Raw genomic sequence first — 27719 nt, 5'->3', positions numbered from 1 at the left:
AGAGTCCAACCATAGTATATTGTTTAATTTGGATGGGTATTGTGACAGGGTTTTCACTAGGATATCTGACTGGGCAGAATTTGAAAGTAAGGAAATATCAATTTTCGATCAATCAGCTACAGTCCAATCACTCTGTGGATTTGATCAAAAATCAGATGCTGGGTGCATTTGAGTCTGAATCAGTTTCAAATGCTAAGTTTTGTAGCGACCCCAGCAATTGGGGTCACCGAGACTGGCGCTGTTTACCGCGATCAATATGGCGGAATTCTCGGCAGAGGCCGCGGAAGCCAGCGCTCAACCACAAGACCCAGGGAGTATCTCGTCGCACGAGAGATCAGAGGAACAGACAAACGGTAAGGAAAAAAGCTACAAACGGTAGCCAGCGGTGCACGGTGGCGTGGCTTGTAAACGTAGACAACTGCGGCCTGCCACTCGCTTGGCATTGCTGCGGATCCGTAGCCCTACCACTCCCTTTGCTGGTTGTGTTGGGGGAGTGCCCCACTCCCCCAACACAACCAGCAAAGCGAGTGGCTACGGATCCGCAGCAAGCTTGGCATGAACAGTCACCTGTGTTCTAAAAATTCCGCTCTGAGCTCTGCGCCTATTGTTTGTTTGTTTACAAGTATAGTCAATAAATGATACTTTTAAAATTCTGTAATGCAATCCCAAAATGGCAAAGGCGGGATGTGCTTTATTTCATATGTGGGATGGTATTACAGACTTTTTTAAAGTATCATTTATTGACTGTATTTGTAAACAAACAAACAAACAAACTAAAGAAACAAACACCGTTCTCAAAGTTTTATTGCCAAATATGAACACAAAAACAAGTCCGTAACAAATAAACAAGCGATAAACAAACACGCATAAACAAAAAAAACAAGGAGCACGAGTCCCCGGTGGTTTATGAGGCGCATATAGGCGTAGAGCGGAATTTTAGAACACAGGTACCCGTAGAGCTACCTCAGGCCCAACTTTTATGCTCCAGGTCCGTACTCTTGCCACACTGAACGTCCCCATGAATATCTGAAGTTTTGTCCTTTCAAAATAGAAAATTAGGAATCAAAATATTAGTGCTAGCTATGTATGTATAATGTTTTTCAAGTATGACCAGATGCATAGACTGTTTTCAATTTGACTGCCTATGACGAATTCCTGATTCAAAAATAGATGCCATGTGACAGACTGGCAATGAGTAGCGCTTGAATGAAAACCGGGAAGATCTCCGAATTCTATTGTTATTGTTTAACAATAGGGAACAATAAATTTAAGGGCAATCTCAATCGAACCCTTGGATCAAGATTTTCCGCTTTGTGAGTTTAAGTGCATGTTCAAGAGATAAAGATTGGTTTATTACACAAAACACACACAAGGCACATACACCAGTGACTGGATATAAATTCTATCAAACTGTTTTATAAGGTTATGCAATGAAATAAAGTCTGCTTCTCCGCTGAAGCTAGCAGCCAAAACCGAGCACAAAACTATGGTGTGGAAGCTATAAGCCAAAACTTGCAAGCCACTTTCCCCTTATATTTTGAAGTAAAGTGCACATCAATCAAACAATCAAGGTTCTTTGTACATTATTAACACAAAGACATCATTTACTAATAAAATTTCTTTGCAAAAATGATGCAAATTAAACAACACTATTAAAGCCCCTGTAGCTGTAACTCTTGAAATTTGTTAACCTAAAGAAGGCTTTCTATTTTCTCTGGTTTTCTTTAAATTCTAAAAATTTAAAGGATAGAGTCTTTTACTACTGAAAAATTGGACAAATAAATTTAAATTTTAACCATTATTTTGATTTCCTCCCATTTTTAAAAATTGGTAATATTACAAAGAAAACAAAGCATATGATGTCCCAGTGGAAAACATTCAACACTATGTATAGGATAAAGCCCGAGTACGAGGGCTCTTCTGGTATATAAAGTCCAACCCAAAGAAGAGCCCGAGTACGAGGGTTTTATCCGACTTAAAAACTATCGCCCCTAAATGATACGCTTTCGTTTTCAATGTGTTTACGTCAACCGTCCCCTTTGTCAATGTAACATGTTTAGGATATGAATTAAAACTTTTATTTGTGAAATAGCCTTCCAATGTAATGGAACATCCTATAAATGCCCTAGAGCACATTATATAAATGCCCTAGGGCACAGCAGATTTTGTGTTGCAGCTGGTTTCTGCTGTGTTACCAAATTTGAATTTTAAAACATACGAAATGTCTACAGAATATGACATGTTCACTTTTGATTGGACAGTACTTTACTACGGCGCTGTCATTCATTTCTGGAATTTGGTGACCAGGGCTTTACGAGTAAATAAAACACCCTGAATTGAGCACTCTGTTTTTAAGCATTATATTGGACTACTCTGTTGTTTCTTTGAAGATTCCAATGCATATATGCACTGCGTACTGTGTTTTTGCTTTATTTGCATGAGGGCGCCATTTTATGTTTGGGCAAACATTTATTACTTATCTTGCTCAAAATTACACATGCAGTCCCAGTGGACAGTTTATTCTACTTGTATAAACACCCCTCAATGAATACATTCCCACGAACTTGTTTTAGTTTTGAAATAAAATCACAAAAATAATGCTAAAAGATACAGCTATTGGGCCTTTAAGTGCACAGTAGCAATTACCTTCAAAGTGCAAGATGCTGTCTGCTAGATCACAATTAAGAGTGTGCATCCTTTTCATCTAGCATGCCCAACATCCGTACCAATGGACAACACATGCCGTAACTCTTAATTAATGTCTTTGCATAAATTATCTCAATTTTAATCAGCACCTATAAACCAGCTTATGGCTATAGAACATGATGCATCCATATATATATATATATATATATATATATATATATATATATATATATATATATATATATATATATATATATATATATATATATATATATATATATATATATAATATATATACACATATGTATATATATATATACACACACATATATGTATATATATATATATATATATATATATATATATATATATATATATATATATATATATATATATATATATATATAATATATATATATAATATATATATATATATATATATATATTATGAGGTTATTACGAAAATACCGCAAAGGATGCATGAGGACATTGGCGCAATTGCCTAATGCGAAGCGGAGGGCGATGCGAGGCGCCAATGTCCGAGTGCATCCTTTGCAGTATTTTCGTAATAACCTTATTATTATACATCTTACATTCCTGATCGGGGCATCAAAATGTCGGAGTCGTGACCGTTTTCGTGCAATGTCAACAATTTTTCTTCTGATTTTATCGCGCCAGTGTGGAACGCTACCTCGGCCGCGCTTCTGCACGTTTGGAGTGTGTGCACTACACACATACGTACGTACAGAGGGCGCGCGAGACTTGTTCTGGCACTCGTCCAAGGGGTCCCTTGAAACCGTTCTACAGTGAACGCGCAGATACAGCCGCAGGGAATGGGGCGCCTTGAAACCGTGCCGTACGGAACGGGCGCGAGTTCCGTACGGCTTTTTTAGCGCACGCTAAATTCTATTGTTCTCGATGGTAGATGTATAATAAATATATAATATATATATATATATATATATATATATATATATATATATATATATATATATATATATATATATATATATATATAAAAATATATATATACATATAATATATATATATATATATATATAAATATATATATATATATATATATATATATATATACACATATATATATATATATATATATATATATATATATATATATATATATATATATATATATATTATATATATATATATATATATATAATATATATATATTTGTTTATTATATGTTATTTATATCATTAAAGAAATACAATAACAAATGGCCTAGAGGCAGTAATGAGGGCAAAGCATTTTGGGATAGCAATTGTGCCAATCTCTATCCTTGGGGAAAAAAAATCTCAGTTTAGGCTCAGTAGTTATGTATCACCAAGCTGATTGTGAGCAGTGATGGCTTGATTTGTGAGCTGGTAATATTTTCAATCAAAATAAGAGTAAGTAAAAATATCATACAGAAATGATATTACACCCAACAGGTATTGTAGGGCAGCAATACTTTTCCATCCCCTTCTCCATTCATCTGCTGTTGACAGTCTTTTATTTAGTGTATTTTAATTTATTTCAAATGAATGAGATTTTGAACAGTGATATTTATGGTATAGTGCAAACTCTACATGTGTATATAACAATCTGTGTTTCTTTTTTTGTTGTTGCAGAGCATGAGGACACAATGAACACATCTGAAATTCCTCCAGCATCGGAGCTGGCTCTTGTTACATGTACCGGTACCTCAGCAGAGCCTATCGGTATATCTGAAACACCATCAAATAGGACAGGTAGGACATACATGTAATTAATCATTACATAAAAGAGGAGTTAATTACTTTGTGTAGAATTCTAGTATGCTTTATAGAAAACTTATAATTGAAAGTATAAAATGTAGTATTATAAATGCTTTTATTACACCTCACGTATTATCCAGGTACTGTGATTGGCTGAGCCTCACTCACGTGATATAGAACAAAAAGTGATAGAACATGGCTTAGGTGATATAGCCCTGTCGCATGCACTGATAATGGTCACCAATATTGATAACTCAAGAACCACTGTTTTGATTGTTCTGAATATTAGTGTTCAAGTACCTTAGGTGGACCTTATACAGTTTTATGTATATCGTGAAGATATCTTGAATTTTGTATTTTTGCTGAATTTGTTGGTTATTTTTCTTAAAAGTAAAAATTCTTCTTTTCTGAAACTGCCGGCAAATTTGGATTGGATATTTGCAATGGTGTTACCCTTCTAATTTGTTGACATTATTGCAAAATTGGCAAAATTACCATTTGGGGCAATTTTTGTCATTTTTAATCAAAAAATTGTAAAAAATTTTTTTTTATTTAAAACTACTGGACAGACAGCTTTTATATTTGGTGTACAGATGACAGTAGTTGGATATGTGGAAATAGTCCTGAAATATGCAAATTTGTTTTTTAAAGACAATTTTGTCATATTTGATCAAGAAAACTTGTTCTCAAAAACTACTTGTCTGATAGCTTTGTAATTTGGTATAAAAGTCCCAAAGGATGTTATTAGTATGATAAATCTTCTGCTCAGAAAGTGTTGGGAAACTCACCAAATTTGTATGATTTAGGTAATTTGTTGTGAGACAGTGGTTAAAGCTATGAATATAATTTTTGTCGTATTTGACATCAATTTGTAGTGAAATTTGATCAGAAAACAAAGCTGAGGTAAAATTCTTTCATTGCGGAACAATTTTTGCAATTTTTCCAAGTAAGACACACAAGAACTGATAAGAAATTCGGATCCAGGATAATTGCAGATGTCATAATCATCCCCCACAGTGGAAGGCATTTCACTGTCTGTAACTAATTTAAGTGCTGTTTACATTTAAATGACAGTACTGATAGCATAATTTAAAAAAATTCCAAGGTTGTAAATAGCTCACCTTCTTTACATTTCCTACCATCGTAGCTCTTCATGTAAACGTGGTCAATACCAAGGGATGGAAAATTTGATATGGAGGGGTGGGGGTGTAGAAGATTAAAGAGGTAGCATTAATTTTTTTACCTGATCCTTTGTACATTATTTTTTCCCACTCTCCCACCTTTTCTTTTTGTCAAGCCTTCTCTGGCTGATTTTTTTTATTGACATTTGCTAATGTATGTAGGATCTGCTTGTCTCATTGCTATAGAAGTTGATATGCATGTTTCTAAAGTTGACCTCCAGTACCTAAGTTGCAGATCTTATTTGCTTTTGTCATTCTTGTTTTTCTGGTTGTACTGTGCAGAAATCATTGTCATAACATCAACATAGAATTTTGCTGTACTGAACACATAGAAACAACATTCATCATTGATCTTTGGTACCAATAATGAATAATACTATGTACCAATTCTGATCAAATGTGAGCAACCGTATCATTGGCGGTATTTTTAGCTAATTTAGCTGTTAAAATTCGCTGATTTCAGATGCCATTAATTTAAACTCATCCCCACATTACTGTGGTCAAGATGTCTTATAAGCTAAATTAAATACTAACTGATTGCAATCGAAATCCAAAATTGATAAAAAGCATGCACAACTCATTCAAAGTGTTTTACAGTACTTTTCAATGACATTTGGCTATTACTGCCGTCTCCACAATTGGCAAACTTCTAGATAAATCACTATGTCATGGGCCACTAGAATTTAATGTAAAATGACATTGTATTAACTTCATGAAGCAGCTGGAAAGCATTGCCACCTTATGTCGAGTGACAACTGTATGCCTAGGTACAGGGATGAATGTTATTTATAGCTAGGGTGCAAAATACTTTCAAATGATCTTAGATCTCCTGTTTATTCTGGTATATCTATTTTTTTAGTAATGCCATTTTCAACATTATTGTAATATGAGGGAGTTGGGCATAAATATTATTTAGTTTTTCTGCTGCCAGTGTGACGTCAGGTATTTAATGGGGAAATGTGTCATGGGAGAAGAGGTTGTTCAAATGAGTATGTTGTCCCAAAAATATGCAAATTACTTTTTAAAAATGTGAACAGTGTTCAAGCTTGCCACATCTATGCAACAACAAGTCAGATTGCACATGAAAATGTTTGAGTTGGACTTTGCAACAATGTCATCAATTTTATATTGTGAATGAATGTTTCCTTATTATTTTTTTAGCTGCAACTTTTCTTTTGATTCAATTTTAGAGTCAATGTTTTCCTTCAAAAACATTTGCTGCCAAATTGCTGTAAATTTGGTGTGCAGGTCATAAGAAACTATCGTTTTGAAATGTCTGCTCCTGGGCTGTCTTAATTTGCACCTGCAAATACTTTGGCCAATGTTTCCATAATTTCATCATATATATCCTTTTCTAGTAACCACCTTTTACTTAGGAAGCTTTCAAATGTGAAAGATGGCATTGTAACTTAGTGTGACCTAGCTTTCAGTTACAGGTATTCTTAACTGGAGTGGCGTACATTTAAAGGGACAAAGTCGGCCATTTTTCATGAACTTTGTTTAATACGAGATACTACTTATATTGTTTGACATGTTCAAAGATACTGAATGAATGGGTGACCATGCATACCGGTATATTCGACCCCAGTTTTAGACAAATGAATCCCATCGCGAAAATGAATTTATGGTCATGACCATTAATTCATTTTTGCGATGGTTTTATGTATCGTGTCTAAAACCGGTGTCCAATATATGCATGGTCACCCATTCATTCAGTATCTTTCAATATGTCAAACAATATAAGAAGTATCTTGCATCAAACAAAATTCATGAAAAATGGCCGACTTTGTCCCTTTAAACTACCGTACATATCTTGATTAAAGAATAATGATTACTTTCCATATTGATTAATAGACATGGTTCCAGTAAGTAAAAATACTGATGAGAAAGGAGTTTCTCGACCCAGTGTACAAATGGGAGTCCATGGTCGTGAAAATATCACAATAGCAGCTGGTGACCATTGCACGATTCATCTACCACACAGCAAAGGTAAGTAGATAAACATTTGAAGTTTCTGGGCTGCTTTATTACATGTAGTTTTGGACCTCATTGAATTTTGCTGAGTCTGTATATCAATCTGTACACCAATTCATACATTCATCTTGAGTCCAGCCCCAGTGATCATTACTTGGACATGCCTTAATTTGTTTCATTTTCATTCATTCATTAACATTCACGTACACATCATGACATGCACCATTACAAGGAAATACAATGAAACGTTGTACACTTTGCTTCAGGATCAGTATGACCCTGGACACATGAACTCAAGGAATTCTGGAAATTTCTTTTCATCAAACCTATATACTATGATGTATATTCAATTCATGTTTGTTTCTGTACTTGCAACCATCCACAATGTACAAGAATGTCAGCAATATTTTAAGAAGGTCACTAGAGGAGTAAGCATCTTACTGTGACAAAATATTTTGAAAGGAATAAATAAAGTGAAAAATAATTTAGGAATGGCTCTATTACACAGTGTTGCAGCCAGGAATTTTAAACCAGGGGCCTCTGTGTCCCACTACCATTTATTTTTGGGGAAATTTTGGGACAACATCTGTAAGTTGTCGATCAAATGTTGTTTGTAACAAATTAGTTTCACTAAACAAAAGTCAAGCCACCAGATCCGTGTTACATTTGCTCTAATTTCAGGCAATTGTAGCACTATATCGCAACTGCCGCCAATCAAAGCTTTGTCAGATTACAAGTTATGACATCAATATGCCGTTCATACACAGGCCATTGAAACGTCTCTGAAACGGTTCTGGGCCAATACTGACACAGAAAGTTATGTGTGGACACTCCGAAATGGTTCTGAAGCGTTTCAGATTTGAGACGGTTTAGTCGGCCCGACCAGAGCCGTTGTAGGGATTAACTCTATCCGCAAATCGCTGTGTGGACAGACTGAGCCGCTTCAGAAGCGTTTCAAACGCCCTCACGCGACAGGTATTGTAACATAAAACAAACAACAACCAATTCACTTTTGCCATGGCTGCCGAACACAGTACTACATCTCGCGGTATACTGGTCCGACGAAGAGATAAGCTTGATACCAAAAACCCTATCAATTCGACCAGAAAAAATTCATTACGATTTGAAAAACGTCGAATTAATAGGAAATTAAAACTGCCGAAATAATTTAGTGGTCGAATTTAATTTGGAACGACGAGGATGAAATTTAAGCGAGACATTTTTGCCATGTTGAGACTGCTTCAAAGCATGGACTGTGAAATTTTGTGAGGTCGACAAATTTCGTAACAAAAAAACCTCAAACGCACGTTGGTGTCACATCAAAATCAAAGTGGCCGCGATTACAAACGGAACAATCTGTGAGACTGCACCGGCCGCTCGACGGACGACACGTAAGTTGACATCGTGTGCCAGCCCTTGGAAATATATTGTAACTCCTTGACAGGCAGATGAGATAGTCTTATAGCGTTTGATGCATTGAAAGTAAGTAAAAATAATAAAAAATGACATCACCGATCATAAGAAACGTGGTGTTGAAGATAATAGTTTTTAAAAGAAGACTATGACGACCATATTTCTGTAAGTATTATCTAACTTTAGAAAACCAACATCTGAAGATTTACTTCCACCAACACTTTTGGATTTGTTCCACTCTTTATTATAAGATTAGTCGAATTTCTGGAAAGTAGGTGTACATTTTCGATGTCTGTGTATCGTCTACACCGAAGTCATATCCGAAAGAGTATAATCAGTTCGCGACGCGTAAACCTCTCTCTCCCTCTCTCTCTCCGGCATTTCAATGTTTTATATTGTCGACATTTATATATCAGTCTGAAGTTTCAGGTCACTGCTCATTGCAAGTAGTTGATGTCAATTTTTCCGTATCGGGCATGGTCTCTATCGTCACTCTAATTGTTAGTGTTTTCCTGTTATATTCCATATCAAACTCAAAACACAACGTGAACAACGCTGATAATATATTGCTATTTCGTATCGAAAACCGGTAAAGTTCGTAACTGGTGACATGTCACGCCCTGGAGAAAGTTCATCACCATCGATCGAATGTCCGTGGCGCTTTTGCTTCCAAATAGACATATTGAAATGCACAGGGAACTTCGCGGTATGGCAATTATATGAACTTTACCTTGAAGAAAGTCTGTGACTTTAAACTGGCCGTACAACCAACAATAAACATGGCGGAGCAATGATACCGATTTCAGAGACTTCGATTTTTTTTCATTGCGACCTCGACCGCTGGTGAGAGCGAGTCGTCTATTTTTTTCCCACTGGCTATTTGCCTTTGAATTTTCAATTGCCATCTTGCGCTAAGTTAAAGCTAAAAACAAGACGGGCGTTCTCTGTAAATCAATAAGCCTTTTGAATATGAAAAAATCGGACATCTGAACCTCAACACGCAGCTTGAAAGTTGTTCTCCGAATCAGGACAGGGACATCGGCCCGGGACATCGGTGAGGCCGGATTTCACGTAGTAGCTATGGAAACCGACGGCTCTGTCTATGGTTCGTTGTAAGAAACCATGCGATGTACGCTCCCTTGGGCCGTGGAATTTCGCCGTATCGCCTCTACAGACTACACCGTCTATTACCTAACCATGCTATTAAACAATCACACGATAGTTCAGTAACATATATCTTCATTAATCTACCGATCATCCACCGTCGAACACTTCGAAAACAATGGTCGCGGTCACGGATTCAAGGACGTTCACAAGAAGAAATTATCAATAAGTGGCGCGCAGATTTATTTTTACTGGTTTTGAGAACTTCTAAAATAACTTGTAATCTGTATATCTTCACACATCGAACCGATATTGTATACCTATCACCGTCGAGAACCGATATTGTATACCTATCACCGTCGAAGTTTATGTCTTTCACTGTAGAGTTCTTTTTATCCAAAACACATATTCAGAAGAGTCCCACAGAGCAGTCAAATGAAAGGATAATTGCTTCAAGCGAATGAAATTGCACGAAAGAATGAAAATCAACAGCACACCATGGACGTGATTTAAAACAATAGAGCTTGTGAATAGGACTATTTGAGTAAAAAGTGCCGTTTTTCTCGCAATTTTAGCAACTGTAACGACCCTTTATTCTTTAATACCTTTCCATAATTGAATTAAACTAGGTTTAGGGCTTATACACACAGTGTACACTGATGTACAGAACTTTAAAAAGTATTCTGCTGGTAACGAACAGGGGTTTACACTCTAATGGGCGCAGTAAAACAATGGTCACGTCCATAGATTCAAGACGTTCACGGGAGACACGATGGCAAATAGTGCAGTGTCGTAAAATTGCTTAGACTAGTTTTAAGAACAGTACAATATCTGGTCATCGGTGTACCGCTACCTGTGAATCGAAACGACAAGTGTAGACCTATAGCTTCGAAATTTATGGGAGAGACACCACGACTGAGACCGACAGTAGCATAACAAACTATTCCCAATTGTTCGTCGTGTTTAATACAGACATCTCTGTAGGTGATTCTGGTTTCTCTTGAATCAAAAGTCCGACATTGACAAAATTGACATAAAATAAGTCCGAAAAGTTATGTTTTATTCAACTAACTGATTCATCTCCTTTGATATCCCCTATTAGCTACATGTAAACAGTCCGGAAAGACTGACATCGATGTCTCCCGGGCTCCCATTTCTTCACCGTTTTGCAAAACATCTCATCAGCCGGACGCATGGGCAATATCTTTGTACGTTGGTCAAAACTAATGACAGTATAGGTCAGGATGTAACATCGGTCAAAGTAATATTGAATATGGAAGACGAAAATGCTTTCATTGATTGACAAAAATGAGAGGGAACGAGTCAGTAAATATCGAACCATAAAGGGGAGATCGAGACTGCCATCCCCATGATTAATCAACTGGGAACAAAATATATATATTTCGATCAACAGACTTACACAACCAGAGACAGCATCTTATTCAGCTGTAAAATAAGTCACCGCCTTTCCTATAATAACACCCCGTTTGCGTTTCGATCTACTCTGCTCTGTCTCCAATCGGTATGGCCGTCCGGGTTTCGCCTGCCGTACTGACTGATACATGGTTATTTCTTCACATATTTTTCATCATTTGGCATAAAATACAGCATCTCTTTGGTGCACAAGGCAAATCAACGTTTAGAAGGAAAGTCACAGGATGTTAGGATATTATATACCGTAGGTGAAATTAGAATGGAATGTTGAAGATGAAAAGACTTTTATCAGTCGACAAAATTGCCATAAACCGAGAATTGAGATTGTCTATATGATTTATTAATTGGGAACAAAAATATTTGATTGAGTCATTAAGTTTGTGTTTGATTCGTTTTAAAATGTGTTCCTACATTCTTATCCGATTGTTTGTGTTAATGAAAATGTTTGTTTCGCCTCGGATATTTGTAGGGAAGTTTGGATTAGTGTGGACGGTAATGTTTTGTTTGTGTGAGGAAAGCTTATGGCGAGGCGAAACAAACATTTTTATTAACACAAACAATCGGATAAGAATGTAGGAACACAATTTAGAAACGAATAAAACACAAACTCGACACAAAAACATTTTGGATAGTTCGGTGGGGAGCCTCTTTCACATTCTTTACAGCCAGTACGACGTCGTTCGTTTCAGCCATCTTGTTATGCAGTATGCTTGGCCATACACACCTTTGAACTCGAGAGGGCGCATTAAGACGTCTTAAATATCAAAACAATGGCTTAATTTTGTGAGTATGGACACGAGCGGACCCAAACTATTAATCCCCTGTGTTTACAAATCACAAATAAAGTCGCTGAAACGTTTCAATTTTTGCCTGTATGAACGAAGTACAAGTCCAGCATTTTTAATCACAGCTTAGAAAGTATGTAAATATAAGCCTCAAAATAATCATGCAAAACAAAGGTCATCGCCAGTACCAGATAATACTAGCAGACTTCACCCAACACAGTTGATTCATAAGTGCACTTGAAAAGACCCATAGTACCGGTATGTGAGAATGCAGGACAACGGGCTTCATTTCTGGGACATTGTCACAAGGGCGGATCCTGGCTAAAACACTGATTATATATTCAATGACATCTCTATGTTTTATTGTATAAAATGTATGTTTGGCAAATTTGCTACGCTGTATTAAGATACAATATGCCATTATGATGTATACCGGTACTGTGAATTATCACGTGGACTGCTGTGTTTCCTCTGGCTTCTGAAAATTCTTAGTAAATTTACGAAGTGAGTCTCAAAAGTTTTGGTAAATTTCAAAATTTGTAAGTAAACTTGGGATTTGCAAGGTGCGACATTGTACAAGCAAAAAGCAACATCTATTTTGAATGGACTACACTGAATGATGATACAAACATGAATTAATACTTCATTTAATGACACCTTTATTGTCATCCTCTGATCAAATCTCGGGTTCCAACAGAAGTGCGATTCAAAGTCAAAGAGATAACAATTCCTTTATTCGGAAGTTAAAGAATTTTGCCTGGAGCTTTCACAAGTTTCAGAAAAATCTACAAATGTGCACTGTCTCTAGCTGAAGCAAAGCAGCGGTTGCCATTCTCCTTTACCAGTATTTGGGCATGTTTTCAACAGTAACTGTTGTCTTTTGTGATGAAGTTGCAACCTTTATAACTTCTCCCCTTTTGCACCATTCATACTGGTATATCATGACCTGTCGTTCTCTGTCATGCTAATGCCATATATGAGTTATCTGAAGGAGAAATAAAATCTTATTTTAGCAAACAATATTACATGAAGAGTAGACATGGAATCATGTCAAAAAAACTTTATCAATGCAAGTCAACAGTCTTGAAAATATGAGACACAGAAATACAAATGCTAAGCTTCTACAGATGAATTAGCAATTTCTTTAAACTTATCCAGTCTTGTCCCACACTCTCACCAAGATTCAGAAGTAATAAGTGAACATTTATGTATCTCACTGCAACAAAACAGTGGTCATAAACAGTAATAAGTAATTATAAGTAATTATATGTCATAAACAGCAATAAGTAATTATAAGTAATTATATGAAAAGCCAAAAATACTGTATTTACTCTTAAAAATATGGATTACTGCAGATTTTTCATGTAAATTCACTGACATGCCAAATTATAGTAAAAATAATAAGTATAATTTTTGATTGACTTTGCCAGAAATGACTTTGTGTTCCTATTCCTACACTCTCATACTTGGATTTACACTTTAGTGTCACTTGAATCACATTAAATACCTCTCCATAGTTGTGTTAGTTCAAACATGGTGTACATGTTTCACAGTCTCATTACACAGTTCACTAAATGTCCTATATATCTTTGATGAGTGACCTGTTTGAGCTGCTTGATTTTCAAAGTCATCTCTCTTTGGATAGGTATGTATGCATACATGTGCTACTGTGTGTACTGACCTTCAATGCTTCAGTTCAAGCACTTTGTCAATCTTCTCCTTTTTTGTATTCTTTCAGGGCTTCTTTGTGTATGTTATCTTGTTTTCTAAGCTATCAGCTTTCTTTCCACTCTTGTCGTTAACTTGCTGTACACAGTTATAGTCAGTCTACGTTTGGAAAATCCGAACAGAAAATGGCCAGCCGATTGCTATGACATGCATGCTTGACTGCCATGATAAATACAACTTACAGTGGTATATCAGTTTTCTTTGGGCATTTTCTATTGGCCAAAAAACTTCCAGAAAATGCACTCCTGACTAATCAAATTTGATGTTACGAAACAATGTCAATTTTTTATTGTGGCTAAGGCTAGGGGGTCTTAAGTGGCTTCTCGCAACTATGAAATGGGAGATGAAATTTTGCTCATAATTTTACGAACTAGCAGTAAAAAAAATTTGTAAATCCACTCAAAAATTCATATTTTACGAAATTTGAGAGCAACAGTGGAAAAAATAGGACCAGCCCAAATTGCTAACAGTGTGATGTAAGACAGGATAGATAAAAAAATCTGAATTATCCCTGTTCTATGTCATCAACTGAAACTTTCTTCTGCATAAACATCTGGCTAACTGCAGCAATCAAAACCATGGAGCTTTAAATATTCACACTGCTTAGAAGGACCTCTTTCTCCTTTATTACAGAATCACAGCCTGTTACACGTACTGATGGTGCAGAACAAGCATCACATGGTGAGGGTAAGTAAGATGCATATAATTTGAGATTTATCACACTAGAAATATGCTGTAGGGTGCCGGCAAAAATGTCTGTGTTGAGACCACCCTCGAAATATGTGCTCCAAAACTTGACTTCTATGGTGTGAAATATTCTGATGTGACTGATTTTTTTGTTCCCATTGCCATTGTGCGGGGGGATGTATACGTTTGATCATGTTGTTTGATGATGGGTTTTACAGTCATTTCTTCCTGATTCCCAAGAAACCAGCCAGCTGGAGACCAATTTTAGATCTCAGCCATCTGAATTCTTACTTAAGACTGGATATACTTTCTGTATGGAGTGCATAAATTCTATCAGGCACACACTGCACCAGCTCTGCGTGGCAGGGCTGTGTGTTACCGGTGTTATATGGCCTCCCACCGCAGCCCTGCTGACTACCATAGACAAAACCACTGGTGGTACCTCGGAAAAACAGCCAATTTTGAATCCAAAACTTGTATTGATCTTCGTTTTCAAGCACACCCACCTCGCCTAGCCCTAGGTACACGATGTGCTCAGCCGCGCTTGTAAACTTATGCAAAGCCTACTTTTCTCTCTCTATGCGAGGGAAGCATTCATATCCACTGCCATTGTTAATATCATTCAACCCATGAGCACTTGGGCGAAAACCAGCCTTGCAAACAAAAGAACATGGCGATGTAGCACTCTGTAATTAATTTTATTTCTAACCACCACACTGCTATTTACAATCTACGATGATCATTCTCTACTAACTAAATAATTTTCTTTTTTTCTCTTCAGAAGTTTAACATATTTCACAATTTTCTCTTGTTGCACTCCTCTCAGAACGTTGACTTTCAAAGTTCGATATCGCAATGCTTTTTTGTTTGCAAGGCTGGTTTTCACCCGAGTGCTCATGGGTTGAATGAGATGAAAAGTGGCAGTGGATACGAATGCTTCCCTCACATAGAGAGAGAAAAGTAGGCTTTGTGTAAGTTTACGAGCGCGGCTGAGCAAATCGTGTACCTAGGCGAGGTGGGTGTGCTCGAAAACGAAGTTCAATGCAAGTTTTGGATTAAAAATCGGCTGTTTTCGGTGGAGAAACTGCGTACCGTATTTCCGAGGCACTACCAGCGGTTTTGTCTGTGGCAGTCAGCAGGGCTGTGGTGGGAGGCCATATAACGCCGGTAACACACAGCCCTGCCACGCAGAGCTAACTCTGTACTGGGGGCATGGACTACAAGTCTACGGTAGATCTCAAGGAAGCATATTTCCATTTATCAATCCATCCCAAGTTCTGGCATTACTTCCAGTTTGTAGTAGACTGGAAAGTGTACTGGTTTGTGGATATGCAGTTTTGCCTTGCCACAACTCCAAAGATTTTCACCTGAGTGATAGGCACCTTGATGACATACCTACCGGTACACCAGTTGTCAATATGCAGCCCATTCAACTCTGTGCTCCACTCAAGTTACCCAGCTGATGGCTATCGACTTAATTTCATTCCCAGAGTGGACAAGTCAAATCTAGGCATGAGGTTGGATTTAATCAGAGTAGTTTTCTTCCCATGCTGAAAAATCTTCTGAAAATATAAATCTGATTCATTGAGTGTGTGAGTCAATGCATATCACAGCAAAAGAGTTTCTCAGCCTATTGTGGTTAATGAGGCTCATCTCATACCTCTAGGCAAGCTTCAGCTGAGGCCTATTTACCAGATCTATCTGCTCATCCTGTGGAGAACATCCATAGGGACAGTGACAGATCTTATTGAAGTCACACCACCACCAAGATTTCACCACCAGTGATAGCTATCCAGTGACATGTGCTCAAGGGGGCAAGGCTGTGCCCTCCTAAAGTAGGTGTCTCAATCTTCATACAGGCGTCTCTCCTTGGTTAGTGAGTGCATCTGGACAATCACATTTCCGGCCGGTTGTCCGAGAATCAAGCTTCCCACAATAACAATTTGTTGGAAATGATGGCAGTGTTTCTCACCCTGAATTGCAGGTATAAATTTGCAACAAGGTTGTGATGATTTGCTCTGACAGTTCCATGGTGGTACCAGACATCAAAAAATAGGGCAGCACACAGTATCCCCTCTGTGCTATCTAGTTTAGGATATTCTGAAGTGGTGCCAACTTCACAATATTTGATTAGTTCACATTCTGGGTGTTCAAAACACTTTGGGGCAAACATCCTCCCAAGGGAGAATTTTCTTCACCTTGAGTGTGCGTTGTGTCAGTCTGTTATTGATCACATTTGTGCCATTTAGGACAGGTCTCGCAAGTATCTCATTGCGACTCATCACAATCACAAACTGCAAATTTTCGCATCTCTCCATTATGATCTCTTGGCAGAATTTTGCAATGCTACCAGTCTGAGCTAGGGGTATCTTTGCTCATATATTCCCTCCAGTGCCACTTCTGGGAAAGTGTTGGCCAAGATGGTGGCAGGTCAATGTGAAGCCTGGTTCTCATAGTTCTGTATTGCCCCACAAAGCATTTGTTTCCCATGCTACTCAAACTGAAGAGTGAGAGACTGCTGAATTTACCTCGTCAGGCTTGAGTTGTTCCCTCCAGTGCTTTAGGAGGTAACGTGATGATAGCAAGGACATCATAAGCAGCCCTTGTTTCTGTGAGGACTTTCTTCAAAAGCAGCCTCGCATATTGCCAGACACTATCGACCTTCCACTACAAATGCCAACAGTGCAAAATGGGTTTTCTGTAGTAACTGGTGTGAGCCTAGGTTGATTGATCCTTTCAGTACTATGCCTACTCAGTTAGCAGATTTCTTCTGTTTCTGTTTCATTAGAAGAATGCTGATTGTCCATTAGTAAGACCCTCAGAGCGGCTATCTTTCTATTACGGTAGGACTAGACGTAGCTATGTTAAATCAGTCTCTCTCAGGTTTGATTGACAATCTGTCTTCAGCGAGACTAGACATGCTGTTTAATACCACATTGGAATTTGTCTTTCATAATAAATGTGTTATTGCATTCACCTTTTGAGGCTCTATGGTCAGCTGACTTAAGATATCTCTCTCTATATGTAAGACTGTCTTCCTACAGGTACTGCAGGTAGCCAAATCTTCAGGTAGACAGTGAGTTGCATGCTTTGTCAATTCAGCCCCAGCATTGTCATTTCACTGTTGATCTTGTTATCTTGTTGACTAACCCTGAGTTTGTGGCTAAAAACAGGTTGGCATCACAGCCACCTCAGCCATTAGCTATTCATAGATTAATTAATCTGATGGATAGACAGGAGAAAGAACCGTTTCTTTGTCCAGCATAAGACAGCATAAGTGGCAAATTCAGTGCTCTAAGGGTACACAGGGGAGCAGAAACAATTGTTTATTTTGCTCTGGTCTTTGTCTCATGCTTCAGTCTCTCCAGCCAATAATTTTTAGTGGATTGTTGACACTCACTATCAGGTTTGTTTATTCATTAGTTTCAGATGAGTCTCTTTACTTAGCCAGCCCTTGTTAGAGCAGTTTCAATATCATGGGCTTCATTCTTGGGTATATCTCTGCCTGATATCCTCCAGGCAATGCAATGGAGGTCTCTTTGGTGTTTGATACCTCTGCATGCCTCATACTCATAGACATGTCCTAGATCCTTTAACCCTTTGCACCCTGACCCCCTGGTACTCTATGACGTCATCGGACATTTCTGTCCGAGCCGGGGTCAAAGGGTTAAGCAGGAAGATATATTCTTTGGGGCTTGTTTGCGTCGCACAAGCCCAGGAGCAACACAAGTAGTAGGCTCTGAGTCCTTCACAGGAAGAACCATACAGTCTCGGAAGTCATGTGGGTTATCTTCTGTTATTTTTGGTTACTTTTGTCAATTCCCACCTCCTATGGGCTGTTGGATTCTGTTAGGCACAGTTCTTAATCTTGAAGGTACAGTGTTATGTCATAGAAATGGAAAATGTAATTTTTGTAAATAATACTTACCATTGAGACTAAACTACAGCCACCCACTTCCACACACACGACAATACTTTCCATTTGGTTTGTGATAAATTGAAAATGGACTTAGTAGTCCGGGCAAGCTGATAATGTTTCGTTCCTTGTGGGAATCTACAAAGCTAGTAACTAAGGACTCAGGAGGGGTTGTGAGCTTTTACGGTGCTAATAAAGGATCCCTCAGGTGAATAAAAGATTCTTAGTAGGTTCATCTGGATTTGTGATGAATTACCTAGGCATACCGGTATATATAGATTTTGTCTTGAAGGTAATTATTTTAATCCTTTGAATGCCAAAGTCGATTTTTGTTACCTTTACACCAGTACAATATAACATCAACTATTTCTTTCAGATGTACACAATTTTTTCTTATTTTTCCCAAAATTTTGGTCAAAAAGTGAAGCCCATGAAAATTTACATCCATTTAGTCCAAAATCATAGAAAATATTACAGAAAAATTCATGAAAATTGGTAAAATGTTGCCCTGATATTTTTGGGGCAAAAATTATAGTGCTCAAAGGGTTAAATATCCTGGGGAATCTTCCATTTCATAGGCAAATCACATCCCTCTTTCTATACATGCCGCATCTGCCCTTCATAGTGTGTGGCTCATCAATCATCAGATTCTACAGTACCGGGAGGGCGGTATGTCTGAACCACAAACAAATTAATCTGGAAACTTATATTTTAACAAATGAGATACCAAATTATCCAAATGCAGAGGTCATATAAACTTCCTTAAAGTATGGGTTACTGTCAGTGAGAATTGTATGTACATATCAATGTTTCACCAGTGGGAAGAGTGCTGGCCTGACAGGGGAATTGTACATTTTGTTTCCAAGCATGTCAAATTCCCCACTCACAGGCTACAAAAATATCTCAAACACCTCAGGGTAGGGAAAATGGAGGGAACATATGTTCAATGTAGATAATTTAGAACTTGATGTCAGTCAAGATTGTAGGAATGGTGCATATCATGACCATCAACTTCCCTTGTCCCAGGATACGGTTTGTGATCAATTGCCCTTGCTGCGTGCACTCCTGAGGCCCTCTCCTCAAGTAGAAATATTGATAGCAGCACTGTGTCCTACACCATTATACCAATTATTAATTAAATTGAAATCAACGTTCACAATCAGGAAGAAAATTTTGTTAAAAAACAGGATTTGCTCATGATTTCAATCATCATGTCAACATTGCTTTCTCTTGACTAGATCCTCTTGCCGGAGAAGCTCAGAAATGTGAGAGGGAACTACGTGACATATATGAGAAAGATTTATCCAACTTTCAAACTCTGCCATGGCTGGTAGGAAAAGCCATCGATAGTGTGTATGCAGAAGTCAGTCTTCAACTCAAGCATTATGAAAAATATAGTCCTTTTGATAAAAAAGACCTATTTACCACCAACAAAGACTACAGAGATCCAAGACGAATACTGATAGAAGGAGATCCTGGATATGGTAAAACAACATTTTGTCTGAAATTGGCGTATGATTGGGCTAGACACCAGGCTTCCTTTCTGTCACATATAAAGTTATTTTTTTATTTGCGTTTGTGCCATTTTGATGGTAAAATAATTGATTTGATTGTTGACTCATTGCTTCCTAAAGGCTTCAAAATTGACAAAGACAAGTTGGTAGAGTACATTGAATCAAACCAAGACAAAGTACTATTTGTATTAGATGGCTTGGATGAAATGAAACAGGAAACCAAATGTGTTTCCAATGATGTTGAACAAATGTTACGTGGACAGTTGTTTCGCCGTTGTAAAGTTATTGCAACAAGTCAAACAAGATCTTTAAGTCTAAAAGACTTGTTAGAGGAAGAATACACCTGGCATTTTCATCGGTCTCTATCATTACTGGGATTCGAAGGGAACTATGGAAGTGACTTTGTCAATAGGTTTTACTCTTCTGAAGACAGTAAGGATAGTTTCCAGAGATTTCTTGCAACAAAGGATAAGTCCACATGCACTGTACAAGATTTGATGAGGAGCCCACTGAATGCTTATCTCATATGTCAGTTTTTTTCTGACCAAAAAGTTGATCATAATAGAGTGAAGATGGCTTCTGTGTTTGAATATGTGCTGAACAATCTTTCAGAATGGTCTTACAAAAAGGTATTGAGTCAAGAAAGGATAGCTCCGTATGTCAGCTCAATCTTATTAAGAAGGAGAGGAACATTTGATAAAAATTCTTGTGGATAATGAATGCAAAGAAGAAAGTGGTAGGCATGCAAAATATAATAAACCTGGTAGATCAAAGAAGACTTTGTCCTCTGTTATCACACAGCATGAAGCATTTAGTAATTTCCTTGCTGCAGAGTACATTAGGTCATTGTGTGAAACTCGCATTGGAGAATTCGTGGCAAAATTATGTGAAAAGTCTACTTTTAGTTCCAATCACGTGCTTAGACTTCTGGCCAGCTGTCTTAATCTGAAAAGCGAAGTAATGTTCAAGAACATGACAGGTGTACAAGACTTGACAGACCTTGTTGACTATATTGGGGAAACAGATTGCATAGAGATGCTGAGGAACAAAACTGAAGAGGAATTAACAAACTCTCTTCTGTCTTCCGCCGCACAGTCAGCTGCATTACATGTCACCGTCAGTCTAATTCAAAAGATTCTGACAAGATTTTCTTTGTGAGCAGCTTATTGAACAAAACACATTCCAATCGAAACAAATGTCATTGACATTGAGTCTTGTCAATCCCAGTCATTCCTGTATTTCTACAACCTTTGAACAAAGCTGCTGAAAAGATTGAAGATCTTCAACTAAAGATAAACTTTGCAACAAAGAATAAGATCTTAAGCCTAGATAATATAAATGATGTCTTTCAATTCCTCAATGTTCCTGATATTGCCGCAGTGCTTCATGTGTTGAAAATTTCCTGTGAATCAATGAAAATTGAAGCAATACAGGGATTGCTCGAAAAAACAAAGTGCTTTCTGACAGCAGACTTAAGCATAGAACTGTCCAACCCCCTTCTTCAAGGAGTGTTCATTTCTGCTGAGGATGTATTTGAGAGATTCATCAAAATCAATGAGTTTGGTAAGGAGAAGGCAGGGCGGCATTTCAGTTGTCTCACAGTTGAAAATGGTACTAACGTTACAATGACTAGCAAGGCAGATCCAATGGCTGTAATGTCATCTACAAAAAGTCAAGATGAACAGTTACTGCACACTGAACAGTTCTTGTTCACATTCAGCAACTGTAAGTTTCAGAGTTTTGTAGAGTCTGTTGTTGATTTCCTCCGGAAGAAGCACTTCAACCTTGCCATCTCCAGTTGTGAATTAGTTCAAGAGGACTACATTAAATTATGTGAGCAGTTGGTTAATTATGAAATTGGAGGTGCATATACTCTGAAGTTAGACAAGCCTGTTCATCATGGACAAGGTGATTTAACCATTGATCAATTCAAAGAGCTCGTTGACCATATTGACAACATTCCAGCCATCAATAGTTTGTCTCTCAGAGATTGGAAGTTCCCTGACAAGTTTTTTCACAATCAGGACGGGAGCATTGACAATAATCTTGACTATGAGAAATGGGTATACAATTGGAAGAAACTATTTGACAAGGTAAAGTCAATTGACTTAAGTTATTGTCTCTCAATTAATCGCAACACAAAAACAGAAACTGTAAATCCACTGATAATGGGTTTGTGCTTTTCCAAGGGAGGTCATGAGAATAACAGGATAAAAGTATATTTGATGAAGAATATACTCACTGATTTTGAAATTATTCGAATGCAATTCCATGGCGTTTTAAAATACTGCCAATTACAGGGATGTACTGTTAGTCACACTGCCTTGAATCACATGGCTAGAAATAGAGGCTCCAGCAAATTATCATTTACTGTTCAGGGAACTTGAGATGGTTGTAGTCTTGGTTTACAACTCAGTACTGGTAGATGAAGTTATCATTGCTATCAACCAGTTAAGGTTCCAAGACAAGAAATTAACCTTTTCAATCTAACAATTCTCTGGTGGTTTATAAGCTGAGAACCCCGTAAATTATACATTCTCTGAAAGCCTAAATATAGGGTCACATTTTGGTAACCACAGTGTTACCATTATTTACATAACTATAACGTGACAGGTAATTTGCATAACCTTTCAAAATTCAAAAATCGGTTTTCCCTATGTTTTGTCTCAATACTTCAAAATATGTGACTCAAACTTGCCAGAATGCAAGCTGTCACAACGCTCTTCCAAAGTGTCTCAGATTTTCATATCTTGCTTAGTTTTTTGGAGCACAATGTTAAAGAAATCAACTAGGGTTAAATCCAACACTCTTGAAGTTTTCTGGCATAAAAATTGTTTGAGAAGGTTTCAAAAAAATTCGGAGACATACTTTGGAAGATATTTAAGACAGCTTGCACTCACACAAATTTCAGCCACATATTTCAAAGCATTTAAACGAAACATAGGGAAAGCTGATTTTTGAAAGGTTATGCAAATTACCTGTCACGTGATAATTATATAAACAACGGTGACACTACTGGTATGGTAACCAAAATGTTCCCCTATATCTAGGCTTTCCAAAAACATAATTTATGGGGATTCTGAGCTTATTAACCACTAGAGAATTGTTAGCTTAACAAGGTTGTCTTGTCTTGGAAAAGTATCTTAGTTGGTCGGAGAATCTACATACAGGCATGATGAAAGAGTCACAGTTAACAAATATTACCTTTGACCCTGCTTACATGCAGACCAGATGAAGAAAGCGATGACATTCTTCTTAGGCATCTAACATTATTTAAGAGTTCTGTATACTGTACTCATCCGATCTTAGACCCTGCTCATGTATAAGACCCTCCCCCACCGTTAGGGCATTTACAAAATGCTATACATCTGCATAAGACCCTACCGTACTTTAGCTCAAAAAGTCAAAACTTCACTAACTTCACGATCAGATTTGTGGAGTTGTTGCTGATGGACCCTGCCCACAAAACATTTTTAGGAGTCTTTACATGGCATTGTTACAATGGTATCAGTATGCCTATGGGCACTTTTAAGGACATGTGGTCTGTGTTTGAGCATTAGCAGTCATCGGATAATTGAGATACTATTTGTTGTGAGGGGTGTCTGTAAGTGTGCACAAGAGGCAAGGTGAAAATTCATAGGAAGTTTATTTCCCGTCTCATGATTAGTTTTGTACGGTAAATGTAAGCCCATATATTATTGGCTGCATATTCATATTCTAGAACTCTGAGTGGTTGACAATCAACTTCATATGTATATGTTACTGTGAACCTTTGATGCAAATAGACACTAAATCCATTGATGTCTTTGTTGTTGTAACCCCATTAGCTACATACCTTTTTCAAAAATGATGACAAACTTATGAGTCTTATCATGTCAGTAATTGTGTCTGACAGTGTCAGCTAGTTACAAGTGGAACCACATGTGATGTTATATGCTATGTCACCAGTACATGTCAATTACGACATCAGATTTTTCTGGCTCAGTTGATTTACACCACGTTATGAATGAAGTGCAATGTTATAAAAGTCTGTATCTGAAATATATATTTCCCTTGAAAGTGAGGAATATTGCCTAACAAAATTGCATTCAGATATGGAAACAGGTGAGATATGGGCTTTTAAGTTCTCTAAGCTTTAGCGTAACTCGTGTGAGAGATATTTGAATTAGCCAACAAAGTGCATTGTCACTGATAGCAGTTTGTTCATTCAGATTTTTTTTGTAACTTTTTGTGAGTTCCATAATTATATGGTTTCCAGTGCTGCAAAAAGCCTCTGTACTTATTGTTCAGTGCGATATTACTTAATTGTATTGGTTTGATTCAATGGAAAGCCTTTCAGGAAGTGGTTATTATTGTACAACTAATACAGGAAACGGCATTGCACAACCACCAATCTGTCTGTCTAAAATTTTTAATAGAAACTTTAATAAGGAAATTATGCCAATATATTTTTGTACATACGATTGTTATATCTCTAGAACAAAGTGAGTAGACTTAGCACAAGTAAATGGCCACATTTTAAGAAGTACTATACTGCATTGTATTATAAGATGTACAAATTTTCACTCAATGTAAAGCTACAGTGTGTACAAATTCTTTACTTTTACAGAACATAAAATTCAGATAAGACATTTTCAAAAAATAATGACCCTTTTTTTGACTATATTTTGGTCTTTTATTATTAGATACCCTGTGAACTGTTTTGTTATTTCCTTCTCAGAATTTGAAAGTCCTACGGTGGAATCTCAACTCTGTTTAGGGGTCCAATTTTTAGCTAATTTCAGACTGAACAATGCATAGATTTAAAATAAACAAATATCTCTCTGTCAGTTGTCACACAAGGTTTCTTTTTAAATGAACAAAATATATAATACAGGTTTCCAGTAAAAATCTGTAGACCTTTTTGAAATAATGACAGAACCGGTGATTTTGTATTTTGAAGTCATTCAGTTTTAGTCAGTACTATGAAATGGCATTTACACAGAAGGTATTTGCCATTTGCATAAACTTTATTCGTTTGGTCCTTGAAGGGGATGTAACACAGGTTTGTTTAAATTGTGTTGAATATTTTTGTGGCAATAACAATACTTGTGCCAGTTTTGTTAAATGCCAACCATTTGAGAAAATTTCACACTTATTGTGGTACAGATATATACAAATTTGTGGTTTTAATTGTAATATTTTCCATTTGGATAAAAGGCATCTTAAACCGAAGGGAATAGCTGCTGTACCTTATAGCCTGGTGTCGTCCCCTCTCATGAAAAAATAATAAAACTCGTCATTCCACCAAAAGTGTAAGTCCAGCCAATGAATACATTACGTGGAAATTTACAGTGAATGATTACCACTTTAGTGTAACAAATTTTTACAAATCCGCATATTTCTTAGTGTCAAAATTACCTATTTATAACCATCTGTGATATTATGTGTGGGCCAACCAGGCTTTGTAATTTTAGTCAACTGCATCCGATACTTCATTTCTGATTTAAATGTATTCATTTATGCAAAATCATCAATAAAAATTATTTGTGTATGCAAATCAATTTTCTGCATCAATAGAAAGTATCCAAAGGGTTGATAACATCACTGATGTTTTCAATCAGTATGTGCCTTTTGAAAGTGCTTCACACAATTGAAGTGTACATTAGTGTTAAACATTGGTTTGATTCAATGAAAACCCTGTCAGGAAGTACATAATTACAGTTGTTGATGGATTGTGTATGTACAATTTTGTAAAATATGTAAAATGAAATATTTTCATTGAACTCTCAGCAAAGTGTGTTCAACTTCCAGACATGTACTTTTTGAGCTGTACTGCTAAAAAATATTTTATTGACAATTTGTCAGCTCAGTTGAGATGTTGCCAATGTTATGTGTAATTCATGACTGTTTTATAGATTTCGTTTACTTGTTTAATACAGAAATTCTGAGATCATGTTTAATAGTGTCATTAAATGACTATTGAATAGATTATGTTCACACAGCTTTGTTGAAATCATGTCATATGTATTTGTTGGTGTAATAACATATAAGAGTATTTGTCAAATGCCAATCATTTAAGAAATTTTCAGTGAAATTACTTTCCTATTAAGTGTAGTTTATGTCATCAACATTTGTCCAAACAGATATGCAAATTAATTTTACAAGAATATTTTGTCTGTTTGGGTCATGAGTATTTTATAATCTCGGTCGTCTATCCCTCCTGAAACAGCTTTCAAATTTTTGTGTTTGTGGTTTCTTATTGAAACTTAATATATCTACTCTCTGCCAGAAAGGTAATGTGAAGGAGTGTTTTTCCTTTTTTTCAGAAGAAATGTGATTTTATTTGTGGTATGTTTGGTTTTAAAGCACTCAAGTGCAAAAGGTGTGACAGACTTCAAGATTGGTCACATTTGTATGTTGTGAGGTTGAATCAAATCAAAATTTATTGAATTTTAAGCATCAGTACTGTAAGCATCAGTACTGCATCTCCAGGGTTTTCTCTCAGCTGCACAATCGCGCAAATTGCGCATTTCAAGCCATTTTCTGCCCTTAAAAAGTTGCTGACAGTGCAAAATTTGCGCACAAAACACACTAGCAAATACGCCCATATGATGGTGACCAAAGTGCACAGTGTAGTGACCTGTTAATTTCTTTCTGCCCCTAAAATGTCAAGTCTTTCCCCTAATTTTGAATGGGGCAGAAATTTTCCTTTCTGTTTCCAAAAATCATGTCAAAATGTGTAGTATCCATTTTGTCAACACAGTGTATGTAATATCAAATATCGTTGTTGATATTCTAGTCTGGACTAGATTTCATTTACAACAATAACATTGTACAATGTACTCAATGCAGTGTGTATGATACTTGTATTTCACAGTTTATTGAATGGTAAAGAATGTATAATGGACTTACAGGGCTATAGGGCCATGGATGTGCCTTGATACCGGTTCTGAACTCACCAAATAGAAAGTTTATGTGCTAATCTATATTAAATGTACCTCTGTTGTAAGATATTTTTCTACCTATAATGCAATTTTAACAGATATATGTGCAACTTGCGTTGCTTTGGTTGCAATAAAGACTTATTTAATATGATTCCATGGTACTGTACTTTGTTACTTCAGAGTGTTTAGTAACAGTGAAGCAGGGAACATTATACACATATTGACTGGCCATGAGGGCAACAGCATACGTCTGTACCCCGAGGGACTGTGAGTGTAACACACCTCATCCGTAGCCATGCATAAGAACATACTATACACAAAACGTGTCGCATGTAGGCCTATGATGTCGTTCAGTAAGAAAAAGTTTTGCCCAAAAGGATCGCAATACTTCTGCAAAACGTTCAATTTACCTTTGATTATATTTTTGTGTCCGTATCGAGTCCTTGTTGGAAACCAAAGCATTCAATTCTTCTTCAGAAAGTAGGATAAACCAAGAAATTTTTCGACTATCGTTTCGATCAGCCGCAGAAGACATCTTTGTTTACATTCCGGTCCGCGTTCGCGTCAATGTCGTTTTTGATGTCAGCGGGCATCATTTTTCGGAACTGATGCCTGGCAGGCAACAGTTCAAACAAATGATGCCTGATGACG

The 27719-nt window shown here is 37.0% G+C and overlaps 1 protein-coding gene across 1 annotated transcript; it reads left to right on the top strand.

Annotated features, from left to right (window-relative positions):
• LOC139137126 (baculoviral IAP repeat-containing protein 1f-like) lies at window positions 1–27219 on the top strand. Its single transcript, XM_070705088.1, has 5 exons — window positions 1–353; window positions 4281–4400; window positions 7442–7576; window positions 14659–14712; window positions 19867–27219. The coding sequence occupies exons 1-5, from the start codon at window positions 257–259 to the stop codon at window positions 20856–20858; spliced, it is 1398 nt and encodes a 465-aa protein (XP_070561189.1). The 5' UTR covers window positions 1–256; the 3' UTR covers window positions 20859–27219.
• Window positions 27220–27719: the final 500 nt, after the last annotated feature.

This window comes from Ptychodera flava, chromosome 7 (genome assembly GCF_041260155.1).
Source record: "Ptychodera flava strain L36383 chromosome 7, AS_Pfla_20210202, whole genome shotgun sequence".
In the NCBI taxonomy this organism is placed as follows: Eukaryota; Metazoa; Hemichordata; class Enteropneusta; family Ptychoderidae; genus Ptychodera; species Ptychodera flava.
The sequence above is the reverse complement of the archived record's forward strand: the minus strand, read 5'-3'. Positions and strand labels throughout refer to the sequence as shown.

Bases quoted from the DNA above. Each gene is read 5' to 3' on its own strand.
- LOC139137126 (XM_070705088.1), top strand. From the start codon at position 257: ATGGCGGAATTCTCGGCAGAGGCCGCGGAAGCCAGCGCTCAACCACAA. The intron at 4,401-7,441 runs GTAGGACATACA...ATTGATTAATAG, and splicing joins AACACCATCAAATAGGACAG to ACATGGTTCCAGTAAGTAAA. The intron at 14,713-19,866 runs GTAAGTAAGATG...TCTCTTGACTAG, and splicing joins ACAAGCATCACATGGTGAGG to ATCCTCTTGCCGGAGAAGCT.